This window comes from Emydura macquarii, unplaced genomic scaffold (assembly GCF_026122565.2).
Source record: "Emydura macquarii macquarii isolate MOO-44397 ecotype Brisbane River unplaced genomic scaffold, CSIRO-AGI_Emac_v2 contig_1551, whole genome shotgun sequence".
Lineage (NCBI taxonomy): Eukaryota > Metazoa > Chordata > Testudines > Chelidae > Emydura > Emydura macquarii.
Window position 1 is genome coordinate 14832878 of NW_027131688.1, and position 25566 is coordinate 14858443.

Sequence of the window (25566 nt, forward strand, 5' to 3'; positions counted from 1 at the left end):
CTGGCACCCCATTTCAGGCATTGTTTTTGTCCAGTTCCTAGAGGTTTTCTCTGCTTTGATTGCAACAGTTCCAGATGACCCAAGGGTCACACAGCAAGATCTCCATGAAAGCAGTGAAGTTTCTTCTACCTTAAATGTTTTGTGAAATGAAAATCTGTTCTGCTGCTGTGTGTTAGTTGTCATTATTACAATAACCTGGTCAGAGCAAAAGCAGAAAAAGAGGGAGAGAAGGGAATGAAAACACATGCACTGATCAGAGTGCTGAGAATATCAGCAATTAGGGGAAAAGACTAAAGATTTCTCTTTTAAAAGTGTGTTTAGGTTCTAGGCCAAAGCTCTGCAGTTCATGGCTGCTTCCTCTTCAATTCCACTCTGTATTGCCACAAGCCATTGTGAACGCATGATACAATCACTAACTGCAGAGCAGAGAAAACTGTCATATAAAGCTTTCACAGACAAGAAAGCAAAAAGATTTCTATGCCCCAGAGAGATTCAAAATGCACAGACTGCAAATCAGTGGTACGTATTCAAAACCAGTGTAAAGTTCCCATTTGCACTTTCCTGATCCTGGTGCAATTCTGTGAAACCCTTCAACCACGCACTGTGCACTAGAGCAGCAGAAGAGCTGTTCTAAATCATGCCACAAAGCCAATAATCTAGCCCAGGATTGGTATATCATAGGGGCTTCCTTACTCCACCCTCTTTGTAGTAACCAGACCCCCTTTTCCCACAACACTGGCAGCAAGAAAGGGCTGTGGTACACAAGCTACCAAATCAGCTCTACACCACTGCGGGATCGTCCTTACACTGGGACTATTTTCTTGGACCTGTTGCTCAGGATTTTATAGCCAACATACATGAGAAATGCAGCATAAGGCGGCTACACTGCACCAGAGGACCTGTCATTTTCAGGGAATATTTAGGATTAGCTCACTAGCTGGTGTAAATCAGCATTGATCACTTGGCCTCACAGAGTGACTTCACTGATTTACACCGGCTAAGGATCCGGTCCCTCAACTATACTAGTTCACAACCTTCCTTAAAACAAACCCAGTGTTGATTCACTGTAATTCATTTAAAAGTCTGGGGACATTTTCATTCAGCAGACTTTTTTTTTTTTTTTTTTTCCTTGTGGCCAGGTGGGGGGAGGGGTTGGGGAAGTAATTTTTTTTTAATAGAGTGTTCTACATTTCACCCTAAGAGGGCACAAACAGCATAGTGCTTTGAACCGGTCTAGAGAAACTCACAAGAAATTTTTCTTCTCCCGAACGTGGCTTTCCTTAATGTAAAGCAATGTGTCCAGCTGAGCATAAAGGTCTAAACTGAGATCCCTTTGATTTAGTCTGACAGCTTGATTCTTTGTGGATGTACGTTCAGAATGAGCTCCTGGGAATTTGTAGTATGCATTACCCAGACTGCCCAGGAAGGGTGAGAGTGTCTTATCTAATGAGCTCAGTGAATTATAGCCATTATGGGCATTCTCGTGTGCAAGACTTTTAGACCCTTTCTGTACAAGCTCCTGCACCATTTCATTCAAAAGTAAAGGAAAATTAGAGTATGATTGAAAATTCAGCAGCATTTCAACTGTGGAAGGGGAAACATTATTTACTTGCAAAAGCAACTGCAGCCAAATAATAAACAACTCTTGTGCTTGCATCACTGCAGTGTTAAAAACCAAATTGTTGGTTAGCAGTCCTAAGGAAATCTGTGAAGACAGAAGATTGCAGATTATTTCTGTGGAAATGTTTACAGGCAAAGGTTTACTAGTCTGTACTGTTGAGTGCACCTGCAGCAACAACAACTGACCTGGGTTTGCTTTATAGAGAAGAGAGGTCATGCAATACACACTGGAATTATTTGAGGCATCAATCCAGGAACTTTGTTTGCTGTCTGTGAACATGGCAAACACCCAGGACTTCTTAGTCAGCTCAGTCAAGACAGGAAGCTTGAGTTTGTGATTAAGGCACTGGACTAGGACCCAAGAGACATGAGGTTTATATCTGGCTCTGCCACCGACCGCCCTGTGACCTTGGCTGAGTCATTTCATCTCTCTGCACCTCCAAAATCTATAAAACAGGAATAATAATCCTTCCTTTCTCTCACCTTTTGTCTACCTTCACTATAGGGTTGTACGTTTTTTAGCGCACAACCTGTCTCTGACTAGGTTTGTAGAGAGCCTAACACAATGGAATTCTGATCTTGGTTGGGGCCACTAGGCATTGCCATAATAAAAATAGAAACAAATAACAATGTCCTCCTTCAAAACAGGTAGGTGGTTTTGTATGTGATACATATAGATGACTGTTTATTATAAAATATTGTGACAAAGCTCTTCCTCTTCCTTGGTGGGTCCAGCGCTTCCTTCTAGTGGTAGGTCAGGGAACTGCTTCACCATTAGTGTTCTTCCACCCTCTAGTGGTGGGTGAGGGTAATGCAGCCACTCTAAGATGGCTGCTCCCTGCTGGCTCCCAGTCCTGCCTCTGGTTCTCTTAGGTCCTTGCCTCTTCAGTGGGGTTCTTGCTCCTCCAATAAATAGCCAATGGAGGATTGAGGGGAGGAGGGCCCGGTCCCACCCTCGACTCCCGGCCTCAACCCAGGAACACTACAAGCAGCAGCCTCATGCTGTGGTTTCAGGAAAGCTAGCAGCTTTCCTGGGTTACTTCCCCATGCCCCTTGACTTAATGTCCGTACCCTGCCCGGACAGGGTCTCTTCCTGGCCTCCTTGCCAAGGAAGGTTCTTGACCTCGGACAGCTCCACGGGCATGGTAGTGCCCAAACCAAATGTCCAGTTCAATCTTTCCCTTCTGGCAGGGTCTCTTCCCTTAGGCCTTCAGGCCTGGGAAAGGTCCTTTGCCCTCTTCAGGCAGGGTTTTTCCCTCCCCCAGTATTTGTACCTGCAGGGTTCTCTCCTGCCAGCGTTCTGCTTCTTCTCCTAAACCCTCCTGGTTCTTGACAACGTCTTGCCTGTTCACTCTCTGGTTGCTTGCCTCACTCCCAAAACTCCAACTACACCATTTCTCTGGAGGGGAGGCTTTTTAACAAGTTCTGGGCAGGGCCTTGATTGGCTCCAAGTGTATTAATTAACGGGGAATAACCCCTGCTCAGCTACCAGGGGAAAAGGGACTTATTGATTCTGGGGCTGATATATCAGTCTTCTAGCACTCTCCGATAGCCATCCGGTCTGACCCTGTCACAATATATAGTACCTCCACCAACACCATTGCATATTTCCCATTATTAAGTCACTGTGACAACTTAAAGAATACCAAGATAAAGTTTTTTAATAACCAGTAACTAAAATTAAAGCCATAGACTCTGTAATAGTTCATAGCATCAAAGCAATATTACACATAAAGTAATTGTAGATTTTCTAACATGATTAGTTTATCTTTTATTTGCAGCATTCTAAGATCTCATTTTCAAAGGAATAACTGTCTAAAGTAGACATGAGCCCTATTAATATCACCTGAAATGCAACTGAAGGAGTATGTCAAGATTTTCTAATCTGTAGCATAGATTAAAGCAAGCAAAAATAATGTGGATGTACTGCTGAGCTCTTAGGACTGCAATGTGAGATACAAGATTTACCGACAATTATGTTTAAAACTGACTTTTCAGATTGTCCCTTTTAGGAGCTGTATAGTTCAGTAAATTATAAAGCAAACACAGCCTTAAAGAATGTTGGATGGAAAATAAGTGATGTTCCTTCCCAGATGGAAGAATAATCTGTGTAGACTCCAATGTTTCATACTGGGTAATATCTCACTTTTGAAATGAGGTATGAGCTGATGTCTAAAGTTTAGCTTACTGCAGTCAGTTCGGTTTCAAGCAAAAGGAGAAAATATATGTTACAACAATAACAGTTTGTGCATCCATTTCTCTCCCTAAATTTTGTTAGAACTAAAGGTACCTATGGGTCTTTAAAATTAAAAAAGTTATCAGCAATCAACATAAAAATCTGAACATTGCTCATTTCAGAATCAGAGTATTTTTTGTGTGCATGCAAAGATGGGCTGATTCTACTCTCACACAAATGCAACTCCATTGATTTAAAGTTAAAGTGGGATTCTTTGGGAGACAAGACTTCAGTCAGAACTGAACAAAATTCAGGATTTCCATCTTGCAAGAAATTCTGAAATTTCAGCATTTGCTTTCATCCCAAACAGGGATGAAAAGCTGAAAATTTCAGCATAATGGAAATTCCAGAAAATTTCAATTTGGAAATGTGAAAACATTTCATTTCAAGATTTTTGATCAAAATAAAATATTTTGACATTTTTTAAATCAAAATGTTTCTCTTTGATCTGTTGAAATGACCTGAACCACTTTCTTTCAGGTTACTTCAACATTAAAATGTATTTTCTCATCGTGGAGTATTGCCTTATGGGAACTGTAATTCGGGAGCTTGACGCCCTGTTTCTTCCCTGTGGGCCAGGCTCCCCGACTGGACTACATCTCCACTAAAACACACAGAATCATTTGGCTCCCATAATGCACCATGTAGTCAGAGTGTCCCTGCACTGCATTATGGGAGATGTAGTCTGCCAAAAAACACAACCAATAGGAGGAATATGGTCCACAACCACGATTTCCCTAAACAATGTGTGCAAATAAGGAAAGGCAGTTTAATGTTGAAATTATTCAAAATAGGTTATTTCAACAAACTGAAATATTCCAGTTCAGGTCAAAGCAACCTGAAATTAAATATTTCATTTTACCATTCCTGATGGAAAATTGGAAATCGTCATCAAAATCAAAATCTTTAATTTTGCAGAAACTTCATTTTTAGTTGGAATTATTTTCCAACAGAAAATTCCCAGACAGTTTCAGTATTTGGAGTTCAATCCTGCAAAGTGCCAAACACTCTGGCCTCAGTTTAACAAATTATGCATGTGCTGAAATTCTTTGTTGGCTCAGGGCCAGAGTAGTCAGACCCTTTATCAAGCCCCTGTTGAAATGGTCAGTAAACTAATCCATTTGAAATGTCTTGATCTGATGAGTAAGAATTAAGTTCATTGTGACAATCTCACACTCCTTCCCTTATACAGCTTCATTCTCTCACACACGAGCACACTCATAGAGGACAAACATACCACACTCACAGGTTTGCCCTCCGCACCATCTCTGTCACACTCACTTATACTCACTCATATAGAGTTAGGGCTAACTCCTGCCCAAAATTCACATGCAGAACTCACAGTAGCATCTGCGCCATCCAGATCATTTGCTCTTCCTTGCATTACAACTGCTTCATCGTTCATAATGGCTGTAACACTGGAGAGGAAAGTGGAAGGCTAGGACTCAAATTCAGCAGAAAGGAGAAAGATCATTCAGAATGTTTTAAAACTTCATGCTTCTCCAAGGGAAGAAATTTAAAACCAATTCATTCTAACTTCAGGTTTCCAAAGTCATGTTTACTCTCCATGTTTAACCTGGATACACGCAACCCACCGGTGAGTGTTGGTAACAACTTGCTGTGCCCAGTCCTAAGGTAATATGAGTCTGTTACAGCCCTAGCTAGAGCATTTTCGCTCAAGCTTTTAGCTCTGCAGATCCCTTGTGTGCAAGCCAAGATGGCGGCCACCACATAAGTAGGGGCTGATATGGGATTTAAGCTGCTGTGGACTTCAAATCATGAAATAATAGACATGTAGGACTGGAAAGAACCAATATGTCACCTAGGCCAGTCCCCTGACACGCACTGAGGCAGGACTAAGTATTATCTAGACCATCCCTGACATGTGTTTGTCTAACCTATTCTTAAAAATCTCCAATGGGAAATTCCACAACCTCCCTAAGTAATTTGTTGCAGTGCTTAACCACCCTGACAGTTAGGAAGTTTTTCCTAATGTCCAACCTAAACCTCCCTTGCTGTAATTTAAGCCCATTGCTTCTTGGCCTGTCATCAGTGGATAAGAAGAACAATTTATCATGCTCCTCTTTATAACAACCTTTTATATACTTGAAGACTGTCATCATGTCCCACCTCAGTCTTCTCTTCTCCAGCCTAAACAAACCAATTTTTTTCAATCTTTCATCTTTCGTGTTTTCTTGAGCATTAATCGTTTTTGTTGCTCGCCTCTGTACTTTTTTCAATTTGTTCATGTCCTTCCCAAAGTGTGGTGCCCAGAACTGGACACAGTACTCCAGCTGAGGCCTTATCAGTGCTGAGAAAAGTGGAAAAATTGCTTCTCTTGTCTTGCTTACAACTTTGCTGCTAATATATCCAAGAACAATGTTTGCTTTTTTTTTTTTTTTTTTGCAACAGTATTACATTGTTGACTCACATTTAGTTTGTAATTCACTATTACACTCAGATCCTTGTCTGCAGGTCTGCTTCCTAGGCAGCCATTTCCCATTTTGTATTTGGGCCGCTAACTATTCCTTCCCAAGTGTAGCACTTGGCATTTGTCCTTATTGAATTGCATCCTATTTAGTTCAGACCATTTCCAGGGATGAGCTTGCTTTGATCAGAGGAGGTATGCAACCCAGTAAGGAGCATGTGTTACAGATCCACCATGTGTCCAATCCACCTTCTACTGTGTGTGTCCACTCCCTGGACTTTCCCCGGTCATGACACTGCCAAATTCAAGATCAAAGGCCTTGTTGTGGTTCTTACCGCCAGGATGAGGCGGGCTGGAGAGGTACAAGACTGCATGTGGCAGTAACCAGTCTGCTGAGTGAAGCAGGCATTCAGCAGTGGCCCTTAGTCTTTGTTTTGAAGTGCAAGATGCCCTCCTTCCAGCTCGAGCTTCCAGCCCCAGTCACTACACATGGGAGCAGGGCTGGTCACAGCCTCCCCTCCCTCAGTCCTGGCCTTTGGGGATGAAGTCCTGTGAGGTCCAGGAGCACAAACACAGTCACTCTGGCTGCCCAGGGTAGCTCAGCTCAGGGGGCAGGCAGAAGGTGCTCCCGGCACCCCACTCCCACTTCCTTTTAGATCTGCACTGGAGCAACCAAGATTGTTCCCTAACAAGGTGTGTCGCTCCCCCATACCTCCGTGGCCTTTGAAAAATGTCTTTATAGCACTGGGCAAATGACTGTCAGATAAAATGTTAGGCAAATCACTGAAAGTAGTGGGATAAAGAGCAGCTAAAAGCTGGTACCTGATACTAAATCATTACAGGCCTGCTCCCACTCCCAGAAAAAACAGAGTGGGAGTACTGCCCCTGCCCTCCCTGGCAGCAGGATTGGGCTTCAGCTCTTACATATACAATAAAGTCAGTGCTGTGGTTAAACTTAAGAGACCTGAACACGTAAGGCATGGAAGAGTCAGGAATGGAATTTGTTCAGACTTTATTATCCCTGGTCCTGTCCCCATTTCTCTAGTATGCCATGAATAAAAGGCACTGAGATACACTGATTCAGTTCAGTGTGCCCAATGTGTTTCTGCTTTGGCAGTATAGGGAACGGCGGGTCAGATTCGGCTTTCAGTTGCACTGTTGTAAACTTGGAGTAACTCCATTGTAGTCAACTACTGTAGACATTGGAGTTACTCCAGATCTACACCAGTGCAGCAGAGCGCAGAGTTTGGCCACAGATTCTTGGAGCAGGTGCACTTGATGATGTCTGATTAGCATGCCAAGATATTGCTATGTGTACTTTCTTCCACTAATGCAGTTGGCCCAGATGTGAATGTGGTAAACCTTATCATAAGGTAAATATGATGAATAAGAAAAATGGAATATTTGTACAGTTAAAACAAAGTCTTTGTAATTGGTGTTTTGGGAATATATGATGTTGTTTTACATTCTTTGAACCTTAATCATATTTCCCCTGATAGCACTCTGTTATGGAAAACATTAATTTCTGTCCCCTCCCAGGCACTTCAGTGCTAAATTTATCTTCCTCGACCTCTCCTATCTATCTCCGGTGTTTGTTTCCTTTGTACCTTGGCAAAAAAAGAGAATCCAATTTTTCTTTGTTTAAATGTGTTCAGTCGTCATAGGAGAGGTTGATTGGCAGCCCTGAGGACAGACGTCCTCTATCTACCCACCGAGCATCTCTCCAAGAAGTCAGGTCACCCGCACTGCCTGAGATTCCAGAAGGAGAGCTGAATTCAAGCTCTCTCCTTGGCATTTCTGCTGGCAGGGTGCCGATTAATGCCAGGGCGCTAATGGTCTCTGTGAGGTGGATGCTAAGAACCAGACTGAGCTCATCAAGTAACTCCATGCTGAGCACTGAGCACTAGGCCTCTGGTAGTGAGGACTTTTATTCACTCCCAATCAGGGGGCAATTCACACCTGATCTAGAGGTGAGAGACCCCAAGCTCATTAGCAATCGGCTGAGTCATCAACGTTCCTAGGAGTTCAGTCAGCCAGACAGACACATGTATAATCTCATGTCAGCTGCCTGGAGTTAAAATGTTTTCTGGATTTGCATCACTGTATTTTGTAAGCCTCCTGTGTGTGTAGGCAACAATTATTGATCATGCTCAGGGGCACCTGTCATGTTAAAGTGTTTGTTTCCTGTGGAACACTTGTTCCTCCCCAGCAATGCCTATACAGCCTTGTCACAGACCTGGCTGAGTTCCCCCTGTCAGATACTCACTAGACTGCTGTAAGGGGCTCCAAACTCTGAATCCCAGGTGCACTTCACTTGCGGGGGCTGGGAAGAATTTAGGCACTGTTCCTGGTTTTGGGCCGCTAAGTGTACACTCCTGGTGTAGACCCCATGTCTGACACCCTTCTTGGGAATGGGGACCCCCACTGATCCTGTTGCCTAGGCCCTGAAACTAGTGTCATCCCCCCAAGTTCCCCTCCACCCCCAGCCACTCTTGCACATCCCCCAGAATCTCACCAGAGGGCATGAGCCTGCTGGTTTACAGTTTGCCTCGTCAGGGATACACAGCAATGAACATGAAACAGACAGGCAGACTTTGCACAGAATTGTAAAACACCACTGCTCTTTACATAGCAGCACGAGGAATACACAGATCTACACAAAATAACGAGCACACCTATATTCATTTCCCTGCCTCAGGATCCTCATAACTCTGGAGAGTTCTCTGAACTTAGGGAGAGCCTCTGGGGTGTCCACCATCCTTTCCCAGCAGTTCATGACTTCTCTTCAGAATCATAGTCTTTCAAGCTCAATTGGCTTTCTCTGACCTGGGTTGGTTATACAGTTAAACTGGACAGCCCCTGTTACAAAAGCCCTGCCTAGCACTTCCCCACTTCTGCCCCAAGCTTTCTGTACATACAGGAGAAAAAAGGGAACAATGCTCTACAGACTCCCCACATCTCCCCCCACTTCCCCAGCCCCACGCAATGGAAGCCACGCTGTTTGCCCTGCTTATTGAACCTGGCATGCCATTGTTAGGGGAAGCCAAATTCTCCCTTAGGAGACTTATGTTATAGCAAACAGTTGATTTAAATAACCTTGACTGATCTTATCTCTGTTAAAATAAAGTTGAAAAAGACATAGCATCTGCTCTTTTGCAGGCCAGGTCAGCTGTGTGATCAGCTGACAATATTAATAAGATTATTCAGAGCACCAACTCTTGTTTCTTTATTTATCTGATTATTCTTCTTTTGATATTGATCTGTGCCTAAATCCCAGCTCCAGAAATATAGTTATTCCTAGTTACTGTGCTATGGTGCTGGAAGCATTATACATACTTAGGAGAGCTATAGATACAGATAATTATTAACCCACCCTTAGTTTCATTTTTCCACAGGCTCACGCTACAAGTCTCAGCCAAAATTCCTCCTTCAGCCCATTTCTGCCTATTTCAGAAATAATTTGATCTCTCACAAGGCACTTCCACTCCATCTAGGTGAAGGTGATACAGTTATCATCATGGTTTCCTAGCATCTCTTCTGCCCAGGTTTTGCAGATGTTCGTACTATTTACTGCTGCACTCATTCCTCTGTCCACCATCTGCTCTGATTTTCCTATGTTACCTTCCATCACAAATTTTCCTGAATAACAGGACCCTCAGTTATAAATACCAGTGAAATAAGGATGCCAGTGCACATATCCCTAGTGCATGTGCCTAGACTGCCACAGCTACTACAAGATTCTTTGACAAAACACTCATGATTTATTGCTGTTTGAAACAGCGGTATGCAAAGCGCATTACGGCCACTTAGTGTGTGGCAGGCTAGAGCATCTTAGATTGAAACCCCAGTTTGCTGTGCACTAAGTCTCTGTGTAGACATGCCTTTTAATACAATTGTTCCTGGTGTCCCCAAACCTTGTAATCACATTAGCATTTATTTCACTCTTAACAATACCTCTGTATAATGTTTATGTCACCCTTCTGCCAGTCGGAGTCGGCAGCAACGAGGACCGGGTTTCATATCTAGGGGTTCCTTTTCAAGTGTATAACACAAAATCAGCTCGAGCCCCCACCCAGTCACCTGGGACAATTACACACTGCTTCCCCTCTCGCCAGCACAGAGACTGAATGTAGAAAAGAAACTTTTCATAAAAGGGGAAAAGCAACCCGGCGTTAACTTGGGAAAACGCCGCAAGTAGGATTCACAAGCATAAAACCACGAGCAAAACACCCATCCCAGAGCAGTTTCCATTTCCCGCAGGTCCTTAAGTCCAGCGAGCGGAAGTTCTTTTAGTGTGCCCCTCCCCTGACAGCACCCCACTCACAGTTGTTGTCCTTAGTCAGTCCAGACCCAGGGTTCAGAGGTGCAGCTGCAGAGTCACCTGGTACCCTGGTTGCAGGAAGGGAGGGAAGAAGGCCCTTTTCTCACCCTGCACTGCTGGCCGCCCTGCCAGCCGTCACCAATGCACACCATCACCTTCTGCTGCCAACTGCTTCTCTACTGTGACCTCTGCTGGTCGGTCCCTTGAGGTTCCACCCAGCTCTCAGTGATTGCCAGCTCTTCGTGGGGGGAACTTCATTGCTGAAGCAGGCTGGGCAGAAAAGGCTGTCCCACAACAGGTGATTTCAGCTCTAGTCATCACTTAACAAAACAAAAGACGCTGTGATAAAGTCAGGCCGGAGGGCTACAGAAGGGTATTTGAGGGCAGGGATGTCAGCCCGAGGATGTTGCAGGCAGGGGCGAGGTTACTGCAGGTCAATTAGAGGCACCTGTGCCCAATTAAAGGCTGCTCCAGGCCTACTAAAAGCCTGACTCTGCTAGAAAGAGGGGACACTAGCTGCTAGAAGGTTTGTGGCCGTAGGAGGAGAGACTTCCCCAGTATACGAGACAGCGCTTTTCTCCAGAAGGAGAGCAGCGAAAGAAAGAAAGAAAGAAAAAAAACAAACAAACCCAGGCACCAGCCTAGGGGAAGAGCTACTGCTTCCTCCCCAGGGCTGCACCACCACGACTGCAGCCCCACCAAAGGAGCCAAGAACCCTGCTGGGGCCTGGGTGTTTAGACACATCACACACACACACCCCTGGGGGTTGGAGGGACCTTACTCAGGCCCAAACCAAGACCTGCCCTGAACACTCCAGGACTGAGACGCTGAGGGAAGAACCAAAAGACTCGTCCAGTGTGGGGCAGATTTACCCCAGGCCTGTCCTGCCAGGGGAGACTGGCCTAGCCCAGCAACAGTGAGATGTGCTTTGCCACCACACCTAATGGAGCCTTAATTAGCTCTATTTTTGAAGAGTGGGGAGGGGCGTGTTAAACCAGGCCTAGGGCTCTTGGGCAGCGCCACACCTCCTGGCATGGACACTTGTCCTCACCCCCTCCCTTTTCACAGAAGTCTGGCCCCTTATTTAGTGAGTTCAGTTCAGTTCAGTTCAGGGTGACCCCCTTCCATCAAGGCAGGCTGAGCACAGTTCTGCTGCCCTTTACTCATACAATTAGGATAACAACATTTAATTACATCTGCATTCAAGTGAAGTGAATTTGTAAAGTGATTTGTAACCCTACACCAGCCAAAATTGGTCACTTTGGCAACACAGCTCTGTCTGCTGGGTACCTAGGAAGAATGGGTGTGTTCATGTAAATACAGTCTAGTTCTGAAGCCTTTTCCCCTCCCCACAGCTAGCTTGACAGGGGAGAGCTCATTCAGACCCTGCTTACAGCTAAATCCCTAAAACATCCTAGGGCAGGATTGCAGGGGGAACTGTGTGTAGTTCTGCTGTGAAAACAGAACCAGGATATCTAACACTCCTTCATCTGACAAAATTACTTTGCTCAGGTGTTGTTTAGTGCAGCAATATAGTAAGTAATTCACTGGGGTGCAGGGGAAATCCTCTGATGTTGCATTTAAAAATAATGAGGTCAATGATTGTGATAAATCTTCTTATTTCATGCTGTCTATAAATAACCAACATCCCAGATTAGGAAGGAGAAGGCTCATATTTTTAGTGTTGCTTTTGTGCTGAAGGCTTTGGGAATTTCCATTCCCTTTCATCTATTTCTGGGCTAGATTTATGCTGCTTGCTCTTTCTAATCCATCTCCACTGCCTGTGTGTTCTTTGTCATGTAAGTTGGCCAACACCAATTTCAGTCTTCTCCATGTACTTTATGAGATTTATAGCATTTGATATAAGCTGCTTGAATAAAAATGGTTAGCAGAGTGGAATCTCTCCTTTATTATTATTAGCCTTCTCTGCATAGCATGTACCTAGCTGTGGAGAACTGGGAACAATTTATAGATCTAAGTCCTAGTAAAATATAATGCTATAAGAAGACTTGCTCTGTGCAAGGCATATATTCTTTTAGGGGGTTGCACTGTCTAGATGAATCCATTTATATTTGAGAACTGGATGACAGAACTGTCATTTGATGTAGGCCTGCTTTTCTAACCTGGCTGTAATGCAAGTTGAGGGAGCTGCATTTTCTCATTAACTCAGTTTGAATTCTCCAACTACTAAAAACAATACAGACATACAGCACAACATGGGCTAGGCATTCTCATTACAGATATTATCATGCCTGTTTTGGTGCTTTTTAGTTAAATCTGAGGGGCTGGGAGGAGGGAGTTGGAACAAACATCCAATCAGCAGAGGGGAAAGAATATCCAGACACCAGAAAATGGTGTTGGGCAGTGATATCATGTGCATCCAAGGTCCCCTGTTTCCGCTGCTTCTTTCAGGCATTGCCAACTCCAAGTATTTGAAAAAAATTTTCATTTGCCTTCCAGTTTTTGCATCTTTAGGGTACACTCAGGTCACATTTTCAAGCTTTTCTCAGCAACAATGAAGGCCAAAAACTAACTCATAGAAAAAAAAAAAAGAAAGCTGAGATTCTCACAGAATCACCTGACTCCAGGACCTGGAGCTTAGAAAAAACCCAGATATTGTGAAGCTTCTGGTAAAATCATCAGTTTGCAAAGAGAGCCAATGCACTGTTTGGAGTTATACACAGGTAATACCAAGCAGGAGGAGGGAAGTAATGTTAATCCTAGATATGGCATTAGGGAGACCATTTCTGGACTACTGTTCTGGTCTCCACACTTTAAAACCGATGTTGAAAAATTGGAAAGTATTCAGGACAAAGCTAGAAGCATGATTCAAGATCTGGAAAACATGCCTTATGCTGAGACACTAAAAAAGCACAGTCAAGTTAGTTAGTTAGGTCAGAGCAGCTGAGGATAATGATCTCTTCTGGCCTTAAAACCACTGCGAATCTGAAGGCAAATCAATGATCTCCAAACAGCCCAAAAGCTACATTGAGGGTTAAGATATAGCTGAATTCACTCCAGACTTTGCTATATCCTCACCTCAGGAAATAAACTGTAAACGTTCTTCAAACCTTTTAAATGTCAGACAAAACAAAAAATGCACTCTGCAGGACACAAAACTCATCCTTTGATGCTGTGACTGAAAATGGTGTGGCTAATATCAGTCTGCTTCAAGCTATTCTTAGGCCTTCTTCTGAAAAATATTAACCACCCCAGATGTGTATGGTTTGTAGTTTTCACATGAGATGGTTACAGGGACAATTAAAGAAAGGTGGCTCATTCAGTTTATATCCAAAATACTGATTTTAGGCCAACTGAAGCGCTAGGTAACATGCTTGTGGTTTTCCCTTCGAATGGATCACTCTGAAGTTGCAGGATATAAGACTGTGACAGGAACCAATCTGCCCATAATAAAATCTTGTTTATTTTAAGGGAGCAAACTGGGAACACAGCTCTAAGAATCCAGGAGTTAATTTCCTGGTGAAATTACAGAACAGTTGGCTGGCACATTGACTACCGCAAACCAATGGATCTTGGAGGCTCTCCAACTGAGAACACAGGAACCCAATAACTTCTTTCGCTGTCTGGGGCTCATTTGCAATTAGATGTTTTAATATTGCCTTCAATCAAAGCAAAGGAAATGTTTATAAAGAAGGAAGGATACAGAAATAGGGGAGCAAAGACATAGTTCTAAACGTAACACCGAGGGCTAGATCCTTGACCACCACTACTTTCCAGATAGTACTGTTCAGGCAGGCAATGCTGATGCAAAATCGTCCTAAGTCCCTTAGTGGTGTCAAGTTAACACAGGGGGACATTCCTTAGTGGGCCAGTGGCAGAAGAGGGTGTAGCTGAAGCACATTGCACACCAATATTCTTGGGCTGGCAGAGTATCCTCTAGGGCTGAGGTTCTCAAAGTGGAGGATCCGGGGGGGAGATGCCAGGCTAAGAGCCCCTCCGCCGCTGCCAGCAACCACCGCCGCCACCCGCCTCAGCCCCCCTTGCCGCTGCCAGGTACGCTCCCTGCTGCTGCTGCAGCTGTTGCCACCCCTGCTCCCCACTCCCCTGCCCCTGCTCCCTGTTTTTTTCTGAAAGTGGGGAGGGTGTTCGGGGGAAGGGGGATGCGATTGTGACACAAAGGTCCAGGAGGGGCTCCATTTAAACAGTTTGAGAACCACTGCTCTAAGGAGCTGTCCCAGCAGCATTTAGGCTCCTTCAAGTTATGTTGGGGGCCACACCAGCCCCCAGCTGCCCTGAATGCAGGGTGTAAAGAGGGCTTTGAGCCACTTCCCCATCCCCCTTAGCTCCTGTTCCAGCACAGCGTAGCTGGAACCGAGAATCTGGTCCTTACTATTCCAGCAGCATGATCCCCTGTATTTTATATGAGGTGGTCGGTTTAATTAAGTTTATACTTCAGCTGAACTACCCAATTGCTTTGCAAGTTAGTAAACCTGCTGCGTAATCAACCCATCCAGCAGCACGGATGGAGATTTTTAAGTGTAACAGATGGCATATCAAGTCATGCTCTGTATCGAGGTTACACTCACTGCCGACACATCTCCTGGCTACATCTGGGAACAATTCTCCTGGTCTGATGCCCCCTTCTGTCTCTCCCTCATGCTGCAACCCCTCTCTCACTCCAGGAGTTGCTGTACTTCTTCTTTGTGAGTCAGGATGCCCCCTCTCAGCGGCTTGGCCCTCCAGCCATGTCACAGTGTGTTTTCACCCTTCTGGGGTTTCAAAGCCTCTCCCAATGAACTGTCTCAGGCAGCCCTCCAGGTCACTGCCCAGACTGTTCCACTTCCCCAGTGTCTGGTAAGGGAACCTGGGCCCACCCACTACTCTGAATTCCAGCCCGGGACCCTCTAATCAACTACCAAGGTCTGCACAGTCTCAAACCTTGTCACCATTTTCCTGAGCCTCTTGCTACTTCACCACCTCTTGAGGTACATCTTTCTCTCAGAGCCAGGATCCTAGGGCTTTCCTGCTCGGCTGGGCTCCATCCTCCATTAGGAATTGATTATCAAGCCTACTTCTCCCTCAGGTGTTACCTATCAGGTTAACTGGCCCCTGCTGAGCCTTATTTAATGCTTCCCAGTCTAGTATGGAGTCAACATCCCCTCACAGTCCCCCAGTGCAGTGAGAGTTAATTTCTGAAGTGCTGTGGGCACTTTTCATCTGCAAAAGACTCATGTAAAAATCATCAGCTAGGGCCCATGTGATACTTTCAAATCCCATATTTTCTTAACGTTCACTATTAATCTTTCCCAGCGCTCACTAATTTTAGACAATGACTAGCGAAGAGGCATCAAAGTTAGCCCTACCCAGCCACATCTCCAGCATCCATCCAAGTCCTTTCGCCTGCATGTTTTAAGACATCCTGGTATCCTATATGCTCAGTGAATGATTTTAAACAACATTCTTCTGAGATGTGACTCTCCTGATACCTGCTTAAAACCTTTTCCTACTGAATAATGGGGGACTGAATTCCCAATTCTCTCCCTCCATTGAACTTTAATGATTTAAGCACAGTAGCTGGATAACTAAACTCTATGAAAGCAGAGGATATATTCTTAGATTAAATTATATTGATTAGGGAGATCAAATAATAAAGGGTATTATCAAAAAAGCCCACTGAAATCAATGGAAAGATTCAAGCTGACTTCAAAGGGCTTTGGATCAGGCCCAGAGCACCAATGCTGGATTTGACGATAGGAGCATTTGTGCTGTCCTACAGAGTTTGATCAATAAATCAGCTCATGAGCCTTATTCCACTTACTATAAAATCTGGTGATATCCTGGCCAATGTTTGACCCCCAAGGTTGCACTACTGTTTCTAAAGTGTGCATGAAGCACAATGATTTGTAATAATATCACTGTATTAATAGGTATTAAACTCCATCACATTACAAAAGGAGAGATTGAGCAAAAACATAATGCATTTACATTGATGCATACTGAGGACTACCTGGTTCCAAATACATCATTGTTTCATAGCACTGAAATTAAGGAAGAAAAAAAATCTGAACAGAGAAAATACCAAGATCAGACATAACCCAAACAGACCCAGTGGGGAGGAAGGGTCCTTGTGCTTTGGGCTCCTAATGACTTGTGGGGATCAGCTGGTAGCCTCATAGCCATTAATGAGTGTCCTTAGATCTCTGGATACCCAAACAGCACCAGTGCTTGCAGTTCATCTCTTTGTTGAGAAATAAGAGCTCAAATCAAAACCATCTGCTTTTGTTGTGACTTTAGATTGCCTTCATTTGGGAATGAGTCTGTCACCTGAGTTTCGGGTGCACATTGTAGGGCACATGCTGATCTGCCTAGCACAAGAGTACACAGGCATGCTACAATTAAGAAATGTAAAATCGCAACTACTGACTGGTGCTTGCGTCTCACAACCTCTCTGTTGTTTTTCTCTTCCAGTGACTGTAACTGTTGGAGGCAAGCAGCACTTGCTGGGGTTATATGATACTGCAGGGCAGGTAATTTTTTTTTATTATTTAACCTTCTTCCCCTTTCTGATTTTTATTACACACTCTTTTTCCATATAAAAAATAAGTGTCAATGCTATTTTGTGACGGCTGAACTGAGTACCCCTTTCTTACACTGAGATTTCATGCAGGCTCAGTATATAAAACACAAAAACATGCCACAGACTGAATTTTTCTAACTAAAAATAAAACCATGCTATGTCTTCTACGTCTCTGACTTCTGTCACAGATACAGAGTTCTCCTTTAATAAATCAGCCTTTTACCATTACTTATCATATAGTGGAAACTGAGATACAGCCAATATTTCCTATTCTGAGTATAAAAAATAGCAAATATCCAATACAACCTGTGTGGTAACTCTCAACAGCTATTAATTGTTAAATGGCAATATGTAGATAACCCTCAACATATATCTACCAGTGCAAGATTGTCACTTATAGTATAGTCTCCCATGTCTATGCCCAGTCTAGATTTACATAATGCAATTTATGAGGCTTTCTCCACCCACTTCCTTTGCCTGAATATCCCATGGTCTAACAGACGTCCTTTTTAGAAGAGTACATGCACCTAACTTCTGTGACTGTCCCAGAAATCCAAATTAATTAACTCAGAAAAATGTAGAGAATTGTTTTTAAGTATCTCATTCTCTTGCTGGTGAATCTCTCTTTGTTTACATTGTTAGGTCTGCAAGACCCTTAGAGAAGCAGCATCTAGTACTATAATGAGACTTTTTCTTAGTAACTGTGGAATTAACACAATGGCAACTGCAGTTTATAAACTTTGTCCTTTCACTCTTTTCTCCCCTCTCTCAGTCATAGGACAACACTGTTATTCCACAGAACTTCATGGAATAATTTCTGTTCTAAATTATTGTGTCCACACAGAATTTGCACTGGTTTAATTAAATCGGTTTAAAAATCCCACCTTGAGTTAAGCCAGTGCAGCTTTCTCATACAGACAAGACTTATGTTATTATCGTTTCACCAGTCATTTGGAACCATCCATTCCCAAAGTTAACTTGTCGGAAAGAAGAGCACTGGGACCTTAGTCAATGCCACTGAAGTCATTAGAAAAGCTTCAATTGATTTCAATGGACATTGGATCAGGTCCTGAATTAGCTGATTCTTTCAGCTCTGAAACAAGTAGGAAATCTACAACTGCTGCATTCTCACTTACCCTTGAACGCAAGAGAAGTGAAAGGCTCCGTAACATGTCAGTGGGAACTGCTGCTGCCTGCAGTGCAGAGTTCTAGGTATCATGTGGCCTGCATTTGTAGGTGCGTCTTACCAAGATGTGTGAGATCATTATTTCTTCTTGGATAAGACTCTCATGAATTGTCAGCCAATCTTCTTCACTACGGAGCCTCACTTCCCCTTGGTGGCCAGCAAAGGCCCATGCTAGCAAACTTCAGGGCAAGGCACAGATATATTGGGACCTGATCGTGCAAACGCTGCCAGGCATAGTAAAAATAGTAGCAGACACTATAGTACCTATAATACAGTTACACAGAATACAGTAACATGCAGAGAACCCAAGCAGTACATAGGAATAGATGGTCACTGCAATAAGCAGTACACCTGGTAGTCAGGACTTGCAAGATTGGGTGTTGCTTCTGCCTGTTTTGTGTTTTGTCTATTTTATTCCAGCCACACTGACTGCTCATGGTTCTGTAGGCAGCAGCAGTTGCTGAATGCTATCTATAGTGGCTAGTTTTATATCTGTTATGATTTGTTTGTCCTTTTTAATAGATGACCTAAAAGTAATGAACCGAACTAGACAATCTAAAAATCAATATTAAAAAGAACTAATATTGGGTGTGAGCCACATTCTAGGCCCAAGCAGATGTTTAAACACAGCCTGTTGCATGGCCACACCCCAGAGTCGCAGATGCTGAGAGGCAAGGTGATCCCGTGCTTAGGGCATTGGACTAGAATCAGGAGACCTGGATTCTAGTCCCAACTTTACCACTGACCTCCTGCACAAGACTGGCCAAGACACATCACCTTTATATGCCTCTCTTTTTACTCCCCTCTCCCCCTCATCTGTCATGTCTAAAATGTAAACTCCTCAGGGTAAGGTCTGTCTCTGAGTGCGTGTATGTTGCTTAGCACAATAGGGCCTCTATATTTTGGTCGGGGCATTTAGCACTACCATGATACAAGTAATAAATAATAACAACAGATCACAATAATTGCACATGCAATCAGGAAATGTACACAAACAATTCCCAAATTTGCATGTGCAAAAGGGAGTTTACCCAGCTGTGTGATTCTGGGCTTGCTCACGTTTTGCACACTTTTGCAGTAATGCAGGGCTGTGAAAATCTAGCCAGAATTTTATTAATGCTGGAGTTTACCCCTTCTGTCAGATTAATCCACAACCTTAACATTATTCTAACAGGTTTTGTGTATGTTCCACCTGTCACCCACTCTGTCAATGATACTTCCTTTTATTTGTTTTCCTGAGCCAAAAGAAAACACTAAGCTGTGAATCTAGCTGACAGAAATGTGTTTTCCCCTACTTCCTGACAATCATTTTGCCATCTCCCGCGACTGAGTTCAAGTTAGCCCAGGCATGCTTGTCTCCAAGTGACACTCATTGACGGCAACTGACTTGTCAGGACCATTTTCATTTTATATTTCAGTCCAGATGAGACAGTCATTGAGTCAAGACATTACGGAGCATGAATCACTTTGTGATTAATAGGTCATATCTTAACAGAGTCTGGAAGGTTGATCTTTCCCACATGCTGTAGCCGTAATGAGAGATCATATGGGGTTCACCTCCCCCGACACACGCACACCTCCTTGAGTTGTGTGGCTTTCCAAGACAATGACATGAAGTCAGAGCTAACAATAATGCTTGATATGGCCATGCAATTAAACATGCTGACGAAATAACAATTGCAAAATGTGCCCTCATACAGCATTGCCCTCTGGCCATGGGAGGAGGGCTCTGGCAGGGAATCTAGGTCTCAGCTGCTTGGTTTTCTGCATCTTTGGCACCAACAGTCCCAGCGAGGACATTTTCAGTGCCATGCTCAGGTGCAGTGTGCGTTGTGGGCCTGATACTGAAGGCAGGGAACGTGGACAGAGAGACGATGGAAGAAACAGCAACAAGTACACAAATTACTCCACATATCTGAGCAAAGCCAGGCCCACAATGACAAAAGAGCATAGGAGGCAGCCGCGCTGTATTGCACAACCTCCGAGCCCTCTGCTAGTTGCCAGAGCCAAGCCCAGCGATACCTGGCCTGGTTCTGCCCCTTCCACTGTGGGCCCGTCAACAGACAGCACAGACCCTCAGCAGGAAATGAACATAAACAGCATCTTGAGCTACTGCAGTGGGGATTGTGGGGTGCTTCTCTCCCAAGGTAGTCAGACCCCCTTCCCGATCAACTTTATTGGAAAAGAGACTGTCGGGTAAGAAGGTGTCTGTGACAGAGATGCTAGAGTGAGGATGTAGCTGGATCCCAGGCCTGAGCTCCATAGAAGCAAGTTCCTTCCTTGCTTCTAAAGCCCGCCCTTTAGCACAGAGCACTAACAGAACTGATTGCATTTTCCAGCCTGCCAACACCATCACCTGGCTTAACCAGGAGATCTTCAATAATCTGAAACTCAAAAAGAGAATCCTACAAAATGTGGAAACCAGGTCAAATTACAAAGGATGACTATAAGTGAACAACACAAGTATGTAGGGACAACATTAGAAAGGTCAAGGCACAAAATGAGATTAAAACCAACTAGAGACAGAAAGGTTAAGAAGAAAACATTCTACAAATACATGAGAAGCAGGAGGAAGACCAAGGACAGGGTAGGCCCATTACTCAGTGGGGGGCGGGGAGGAGACAATAACAGAGAATGTGGAAATGACAGAAGTGCTAAATGACTATTTTTTTTAGTTTTCACCGAAAAGGTTAGTAGAGAATGGACGTCTAACATAGTGAATGCCAGGGAAAATGAGGTAAAATAGGGAAAGAACAAGTTAAAAATTACTTAGACAAGTTAGATGTCTTCAAGTCGCCAGGGCCAGATGAAATAAATCATAAAATATTCAGGGAGCTGACTGAGGAGATATCTATTACTTTAGCAATTATTTTTGAAAATGGGCAAGATTCCAGAGGACTGGAAGAGGGCAAATATAGTGCCAATCTATAAAAAAGGGAATAAGGACAACCTGGGGAATTACAGACAAGTTATCTTAACTTCAGTACCCAGAAAAATAATGGAGTAAATAATCAAGCAATCAATTTGCAAACATCTAGAAGATAATAAAATGATAAGTAACAGTCAGCATGGATTTGTCAAGAACAAATCATGTCAAACCAACCTAATATTTTCCTATGACAGGGTAACAAGCCTTGTGGACGGGGGGAAGCGGTAGATGTGGTATGCGTTAACATTAGTAAGGCTTTTGATACTGTCTCACATGACCTTCTCATAAACAAACTAGGGAAATGCAACCTACATGTAACTACTATAAGGTGGGTGCATAACTGGTTGGAAAATCATTCCCAGAGAGTAGTTATCAGTGGTTCAGAGTCAAGCTGGAAGGGCATATCAAGTAGGGAGGTCCTAGGCCAGGTTGAATTCAATATCTGCATCGATGATTTATATAATGGCATAGATAGTACAATTATAAAGTTTGCTGCTGATACTAGGCAAGGAGGGGTTGCAAGTGCTTTGGAGGATGGGATTAAAATTCAAAATGATCTGGACAAGATGGAGAAATGATCTGAAGTAAACAGGATGAAATTCAATAAGGATAAATGTAAAATTCTCCACTTAGGAAGGAACAATCTATTGCACACATACAAAATGGGAAACGATTGCCTAGGAAGAATTACTACTGAAAAGGATCTGAGGGTTATAGTGGATCACAAGCTAAATATTACTCAACAGTGTAACACCGTTGGGGGGGGAGGGGGGGAAGCAAACATCATTCTGGGATGGAATAGCAGGAGTGTTGTAAACAAAACAAAATTACAAATTTTACAAAAAGTAATTCTTCCACTATATTCCGCACTAATAAGGCCTCAGCTGGAGTACTGTGTCCTGTTCTGGGCACCACATTTCAGGAAAGATGTGGACAAATTGGAGAAAGTCCAGAGAAGAGCAACAAAAATGATTAAAGGTCTAGCAAAAATGAACTATGAGGAAAGATTGAAAAAATTGGATTTGTTTAATCTGGAGAAGAAAAGACTGAGGTGGGACATGATAACATTCTTCAAATACATAAAAGGTTGTTACAAGGAGGAAGGAGAAAATTTATTCTCCTTAACATCTGAGGAGCAGATTAGAAGCAGTGGGTTTACATTGCAACAAGGGAGGTTTAGGTTGGACATTAGGAAAAACTTCCTAACTGTCAGTGTAGTTAAGCTCTGAAACAAATTTCCTAGGGAGGTTGTGGAATCACTGGAAGTTTCTAAGAACAGGTTAGACAAACAGCCGTCAGGAATGGCCTAGTTATTACGTAGTCCTACCTTGAGGACAGGGGATTGGACTAGATGACCTCTCAAGGTCCCTTCCAGTCCTACATTTCTATGATTCTGTGATCACACTGTGTGGGAATGAAAGTTATCCTGAAGCTCTTTAATAAGTAATAATAATACTTAGCTCTTATATAGCACTTGTCATCCATAGATCTCAAAGCTCTTTACAAAGCAGGTAAGTGTCAATAACCTCATTTGGCAGATGGGGAAACTGAGGCACAAAGAGAGGAAGTGATGTGCCCAAGGTCATCTGGCAAACCAATAGAAGAGCTGCAAGTAGAAACCTTTATCATCCTGAAAACCAAGATTTCAGGGCATGGGATTTCCCTATGAAAATCAAGACACTCCCAAGGAAAAAAAAAGGGATTGTAACATAGTGTATTACAGGAGTCAGCAATCTGCGGCATGCATGCCAAAAGTGGCACGCAGCGCCCTGGCCAGAGCCGTGCTGCTCCGTGCTCACTGCCAACACTGCCACTGGCACTGGGAGGGAAGACTGGGCACAGCCCTTTGTTAAGGTTGCCGACCACTGAAGTATTAGACCAAAAGTTCTCAACCTGTGGGTTACAACCCCAAGAGGGGCTCATGGACAGGTCTGGAGAGGTGCAACCACCCTCCCTATCTGTCTGGCTAGATTGGGGCAGGGTGGGGAGGGTGTCCTGAAACTTTTCGCTGTTGTAACATGGAGTCACAGTGTGGGAAAAGATCTGGGCCCCAGTGTTAGTTATATGTACAGCAAATGAGAGCATCCACTGTTACATTAGCTGGCATAAAATCATTTTGATATGGCCCATGCCTTAGGGCACAAAGCCAACAGCAAGGGAGGAACACAGAAACATAGGACTTGTCAGACTGGATCAAACCCGAGGTCTATCTAGTCCAATATCCTGCCTCTGACAGTGGCTAGCAACAGCTGCTTCTGAGGTAATCTGGACCCCAAAGAGATCTAATCCTGATCTCGACTAGTTAGAGATTGATTGAAGCCACAACACACAAGCTTTAATATCCCTTCCAAAATTTGTTATCACTAAGAACAACAACTGGATATTGGTGATAAATGCCCAATCCCTTTTTGAATCTTGTTAAATTCTTGGCCTCAATGACTTCCTGCAGCAATCCGAAACAATCCAATGGGCAGGTGATCCCATAATGGTCCATTACAGGTTTTCTTCCACCTTCCCCATATGCAGCTGGTAGCGGGCCCTGTCAGATTTAGGATACAAATCTGATCTGATATAGTGACTGCTGTCGTCCCAGGGAGTTGGATAACATGGGAGCCCTAGATGTACTGTGCCCTTGGTGTGCAAGCTAACTCCCATGCTTGTCAGTGTCAATAAGTCAATGTGATCTACCGACACGTATTGACAGGAGACTTGATCCTTGTATCTAATGTGCAGATATCCTTTCTCTTCCCACCTATTGCTTATATAATGTCCCATGCTGCAAACATAAAATGAGAACAAACAGTCCTGATAAGCTCCAAAGTGACAAGCAAAATAAAATTAAATGAAACTTCCGAAAGGACCTGTCACCATTATGCAGAATGTTCATAGCTTTTAGTTTGTGATTTTTAACAGTACACTAAGTTTCAACCCTCTAAATAGGCAAGTCCTGAATTTTTAAAAACAGATATATTTAGCCAACTTGAGTTCCAAGAGCCCAAATTAAAAAAATACATAGAGTTTCTGCTGCCACCATGTGGTTATCCTGAAAATCTGTTTTGTAACAAGTAAACCAAAAGTGTATGGGAAAGTCATTTGCCAAGCAACTCCCAGAACCAGCCGATGCTGAGTGTGGCTAAGTGTGTTTACAGAGAAACCACCAGCTTTCATGTTCTTTAGGTAAATGATTTCATTGGTTAAAGGATCATATAAGAGGGTTGGCATGTGGCCAGGCCTTTGACACTCCTGTTATCCCTCCTCCCATCAACACAAAACTCAGCTTCCAAGACCATGTAATTGTTCCATTAATCAGATAATGTCAATTCCCTCTTTGTCTCCTTCCACCGCATCAAGTGAAAACTTTTTGTCATCTTCAAGCATATGCCTGCCCCTCCCTGCTTTTCCTCATCAGTCACATCGTGCGCTCAGCTCCACCAGCATTGCCAGCCGTGTTGCCTCATTTAGCTGATTCTCCCACAAGTGTCTTTGCATTTTCTTCCATGCTATTCCCTGGACAAGGAACATCCTCCCTGAGCTGATACGACAGGCCATTTCCTTTTCACCAATTAATCTCTCCTCAAGACTCCCATCTGCCTTCATCCCCTCAAAAAATTAGTCAGTTAATCACTGGGGAGGGAAGCAGCTGGGAATTATATTTTTTAAAAAGTCAGTGGTGAAGGGGGCTTGCAACACTTGTACCAGCCATCACCCTGCCAAGCCCACTAGAACACTGTATCCCATTACCCTGCCCTGTGTTTTCCTTTACGTTCATACAGTGTGTATGTGATGGCCACCATCTTGGCTGATACCAGGGAATGACCCAGAAACCTCCAGCACTAAAAGCTTAAATCCCCACCTTTGAAGATGATGGGTAGGCTGTCTAGCTAACACTTGTAACAGCCTCATTTTTTTTGGTGCAGAAGGACGCACAGCACAGCACCACACTGAGCAATGGGTGATTCTACACATTTTGGGCACTCCCATGATATAAATAATGAATAACCCAGTTGCAGGATGGCTGAAATATTTGTCATTAAAGACCCCGCACTGTGACATGGCCCAGCGTCAGTCCTGGAGGAGACAGCAGCAGAACATTTCCACAGAGGTCTCTGTTCTCCCTCTTAGAGCTCAGTGGGAAACATTTTCTTTCCTTGTGAAAATTTTTGATGTAGACACCATTCCCCCCCCTTTTCATCAAAAATTGTCTGCAATTTTTGGGAGGTTGTCAAAGCCCCAGTCTGGTTTACAGCTGCTGAAGTCCCGGTCCCCATATCCCCTCCCCCTGCCCAGCAACATTTTTCTCAAAACAGT

At 43.6% G+C, this 25566-nt stretch overlaps 1 protein-coding gene across 1 annotated transcript in view; it reads left to right on the forward strand.

Annotated features, from left to right (window-relative positions):
- RHOJ (ras homolog family member J) overlaps positions 1-25566 on the forward strand; it is a 71639-nt gene that overhangs the window by 34315 nt on the left and 11758 nt on the right. The window contains exon 2 of the mRNA XM_067554915.1: positions 17035-17093. Within this exon, the coding sequence (XP_067411016.1) occupies positions 17035-17093 (59 nt within the window). The remainder of the gene's footprint in view (positions 1-17034; positions 17094-25566) is intronic.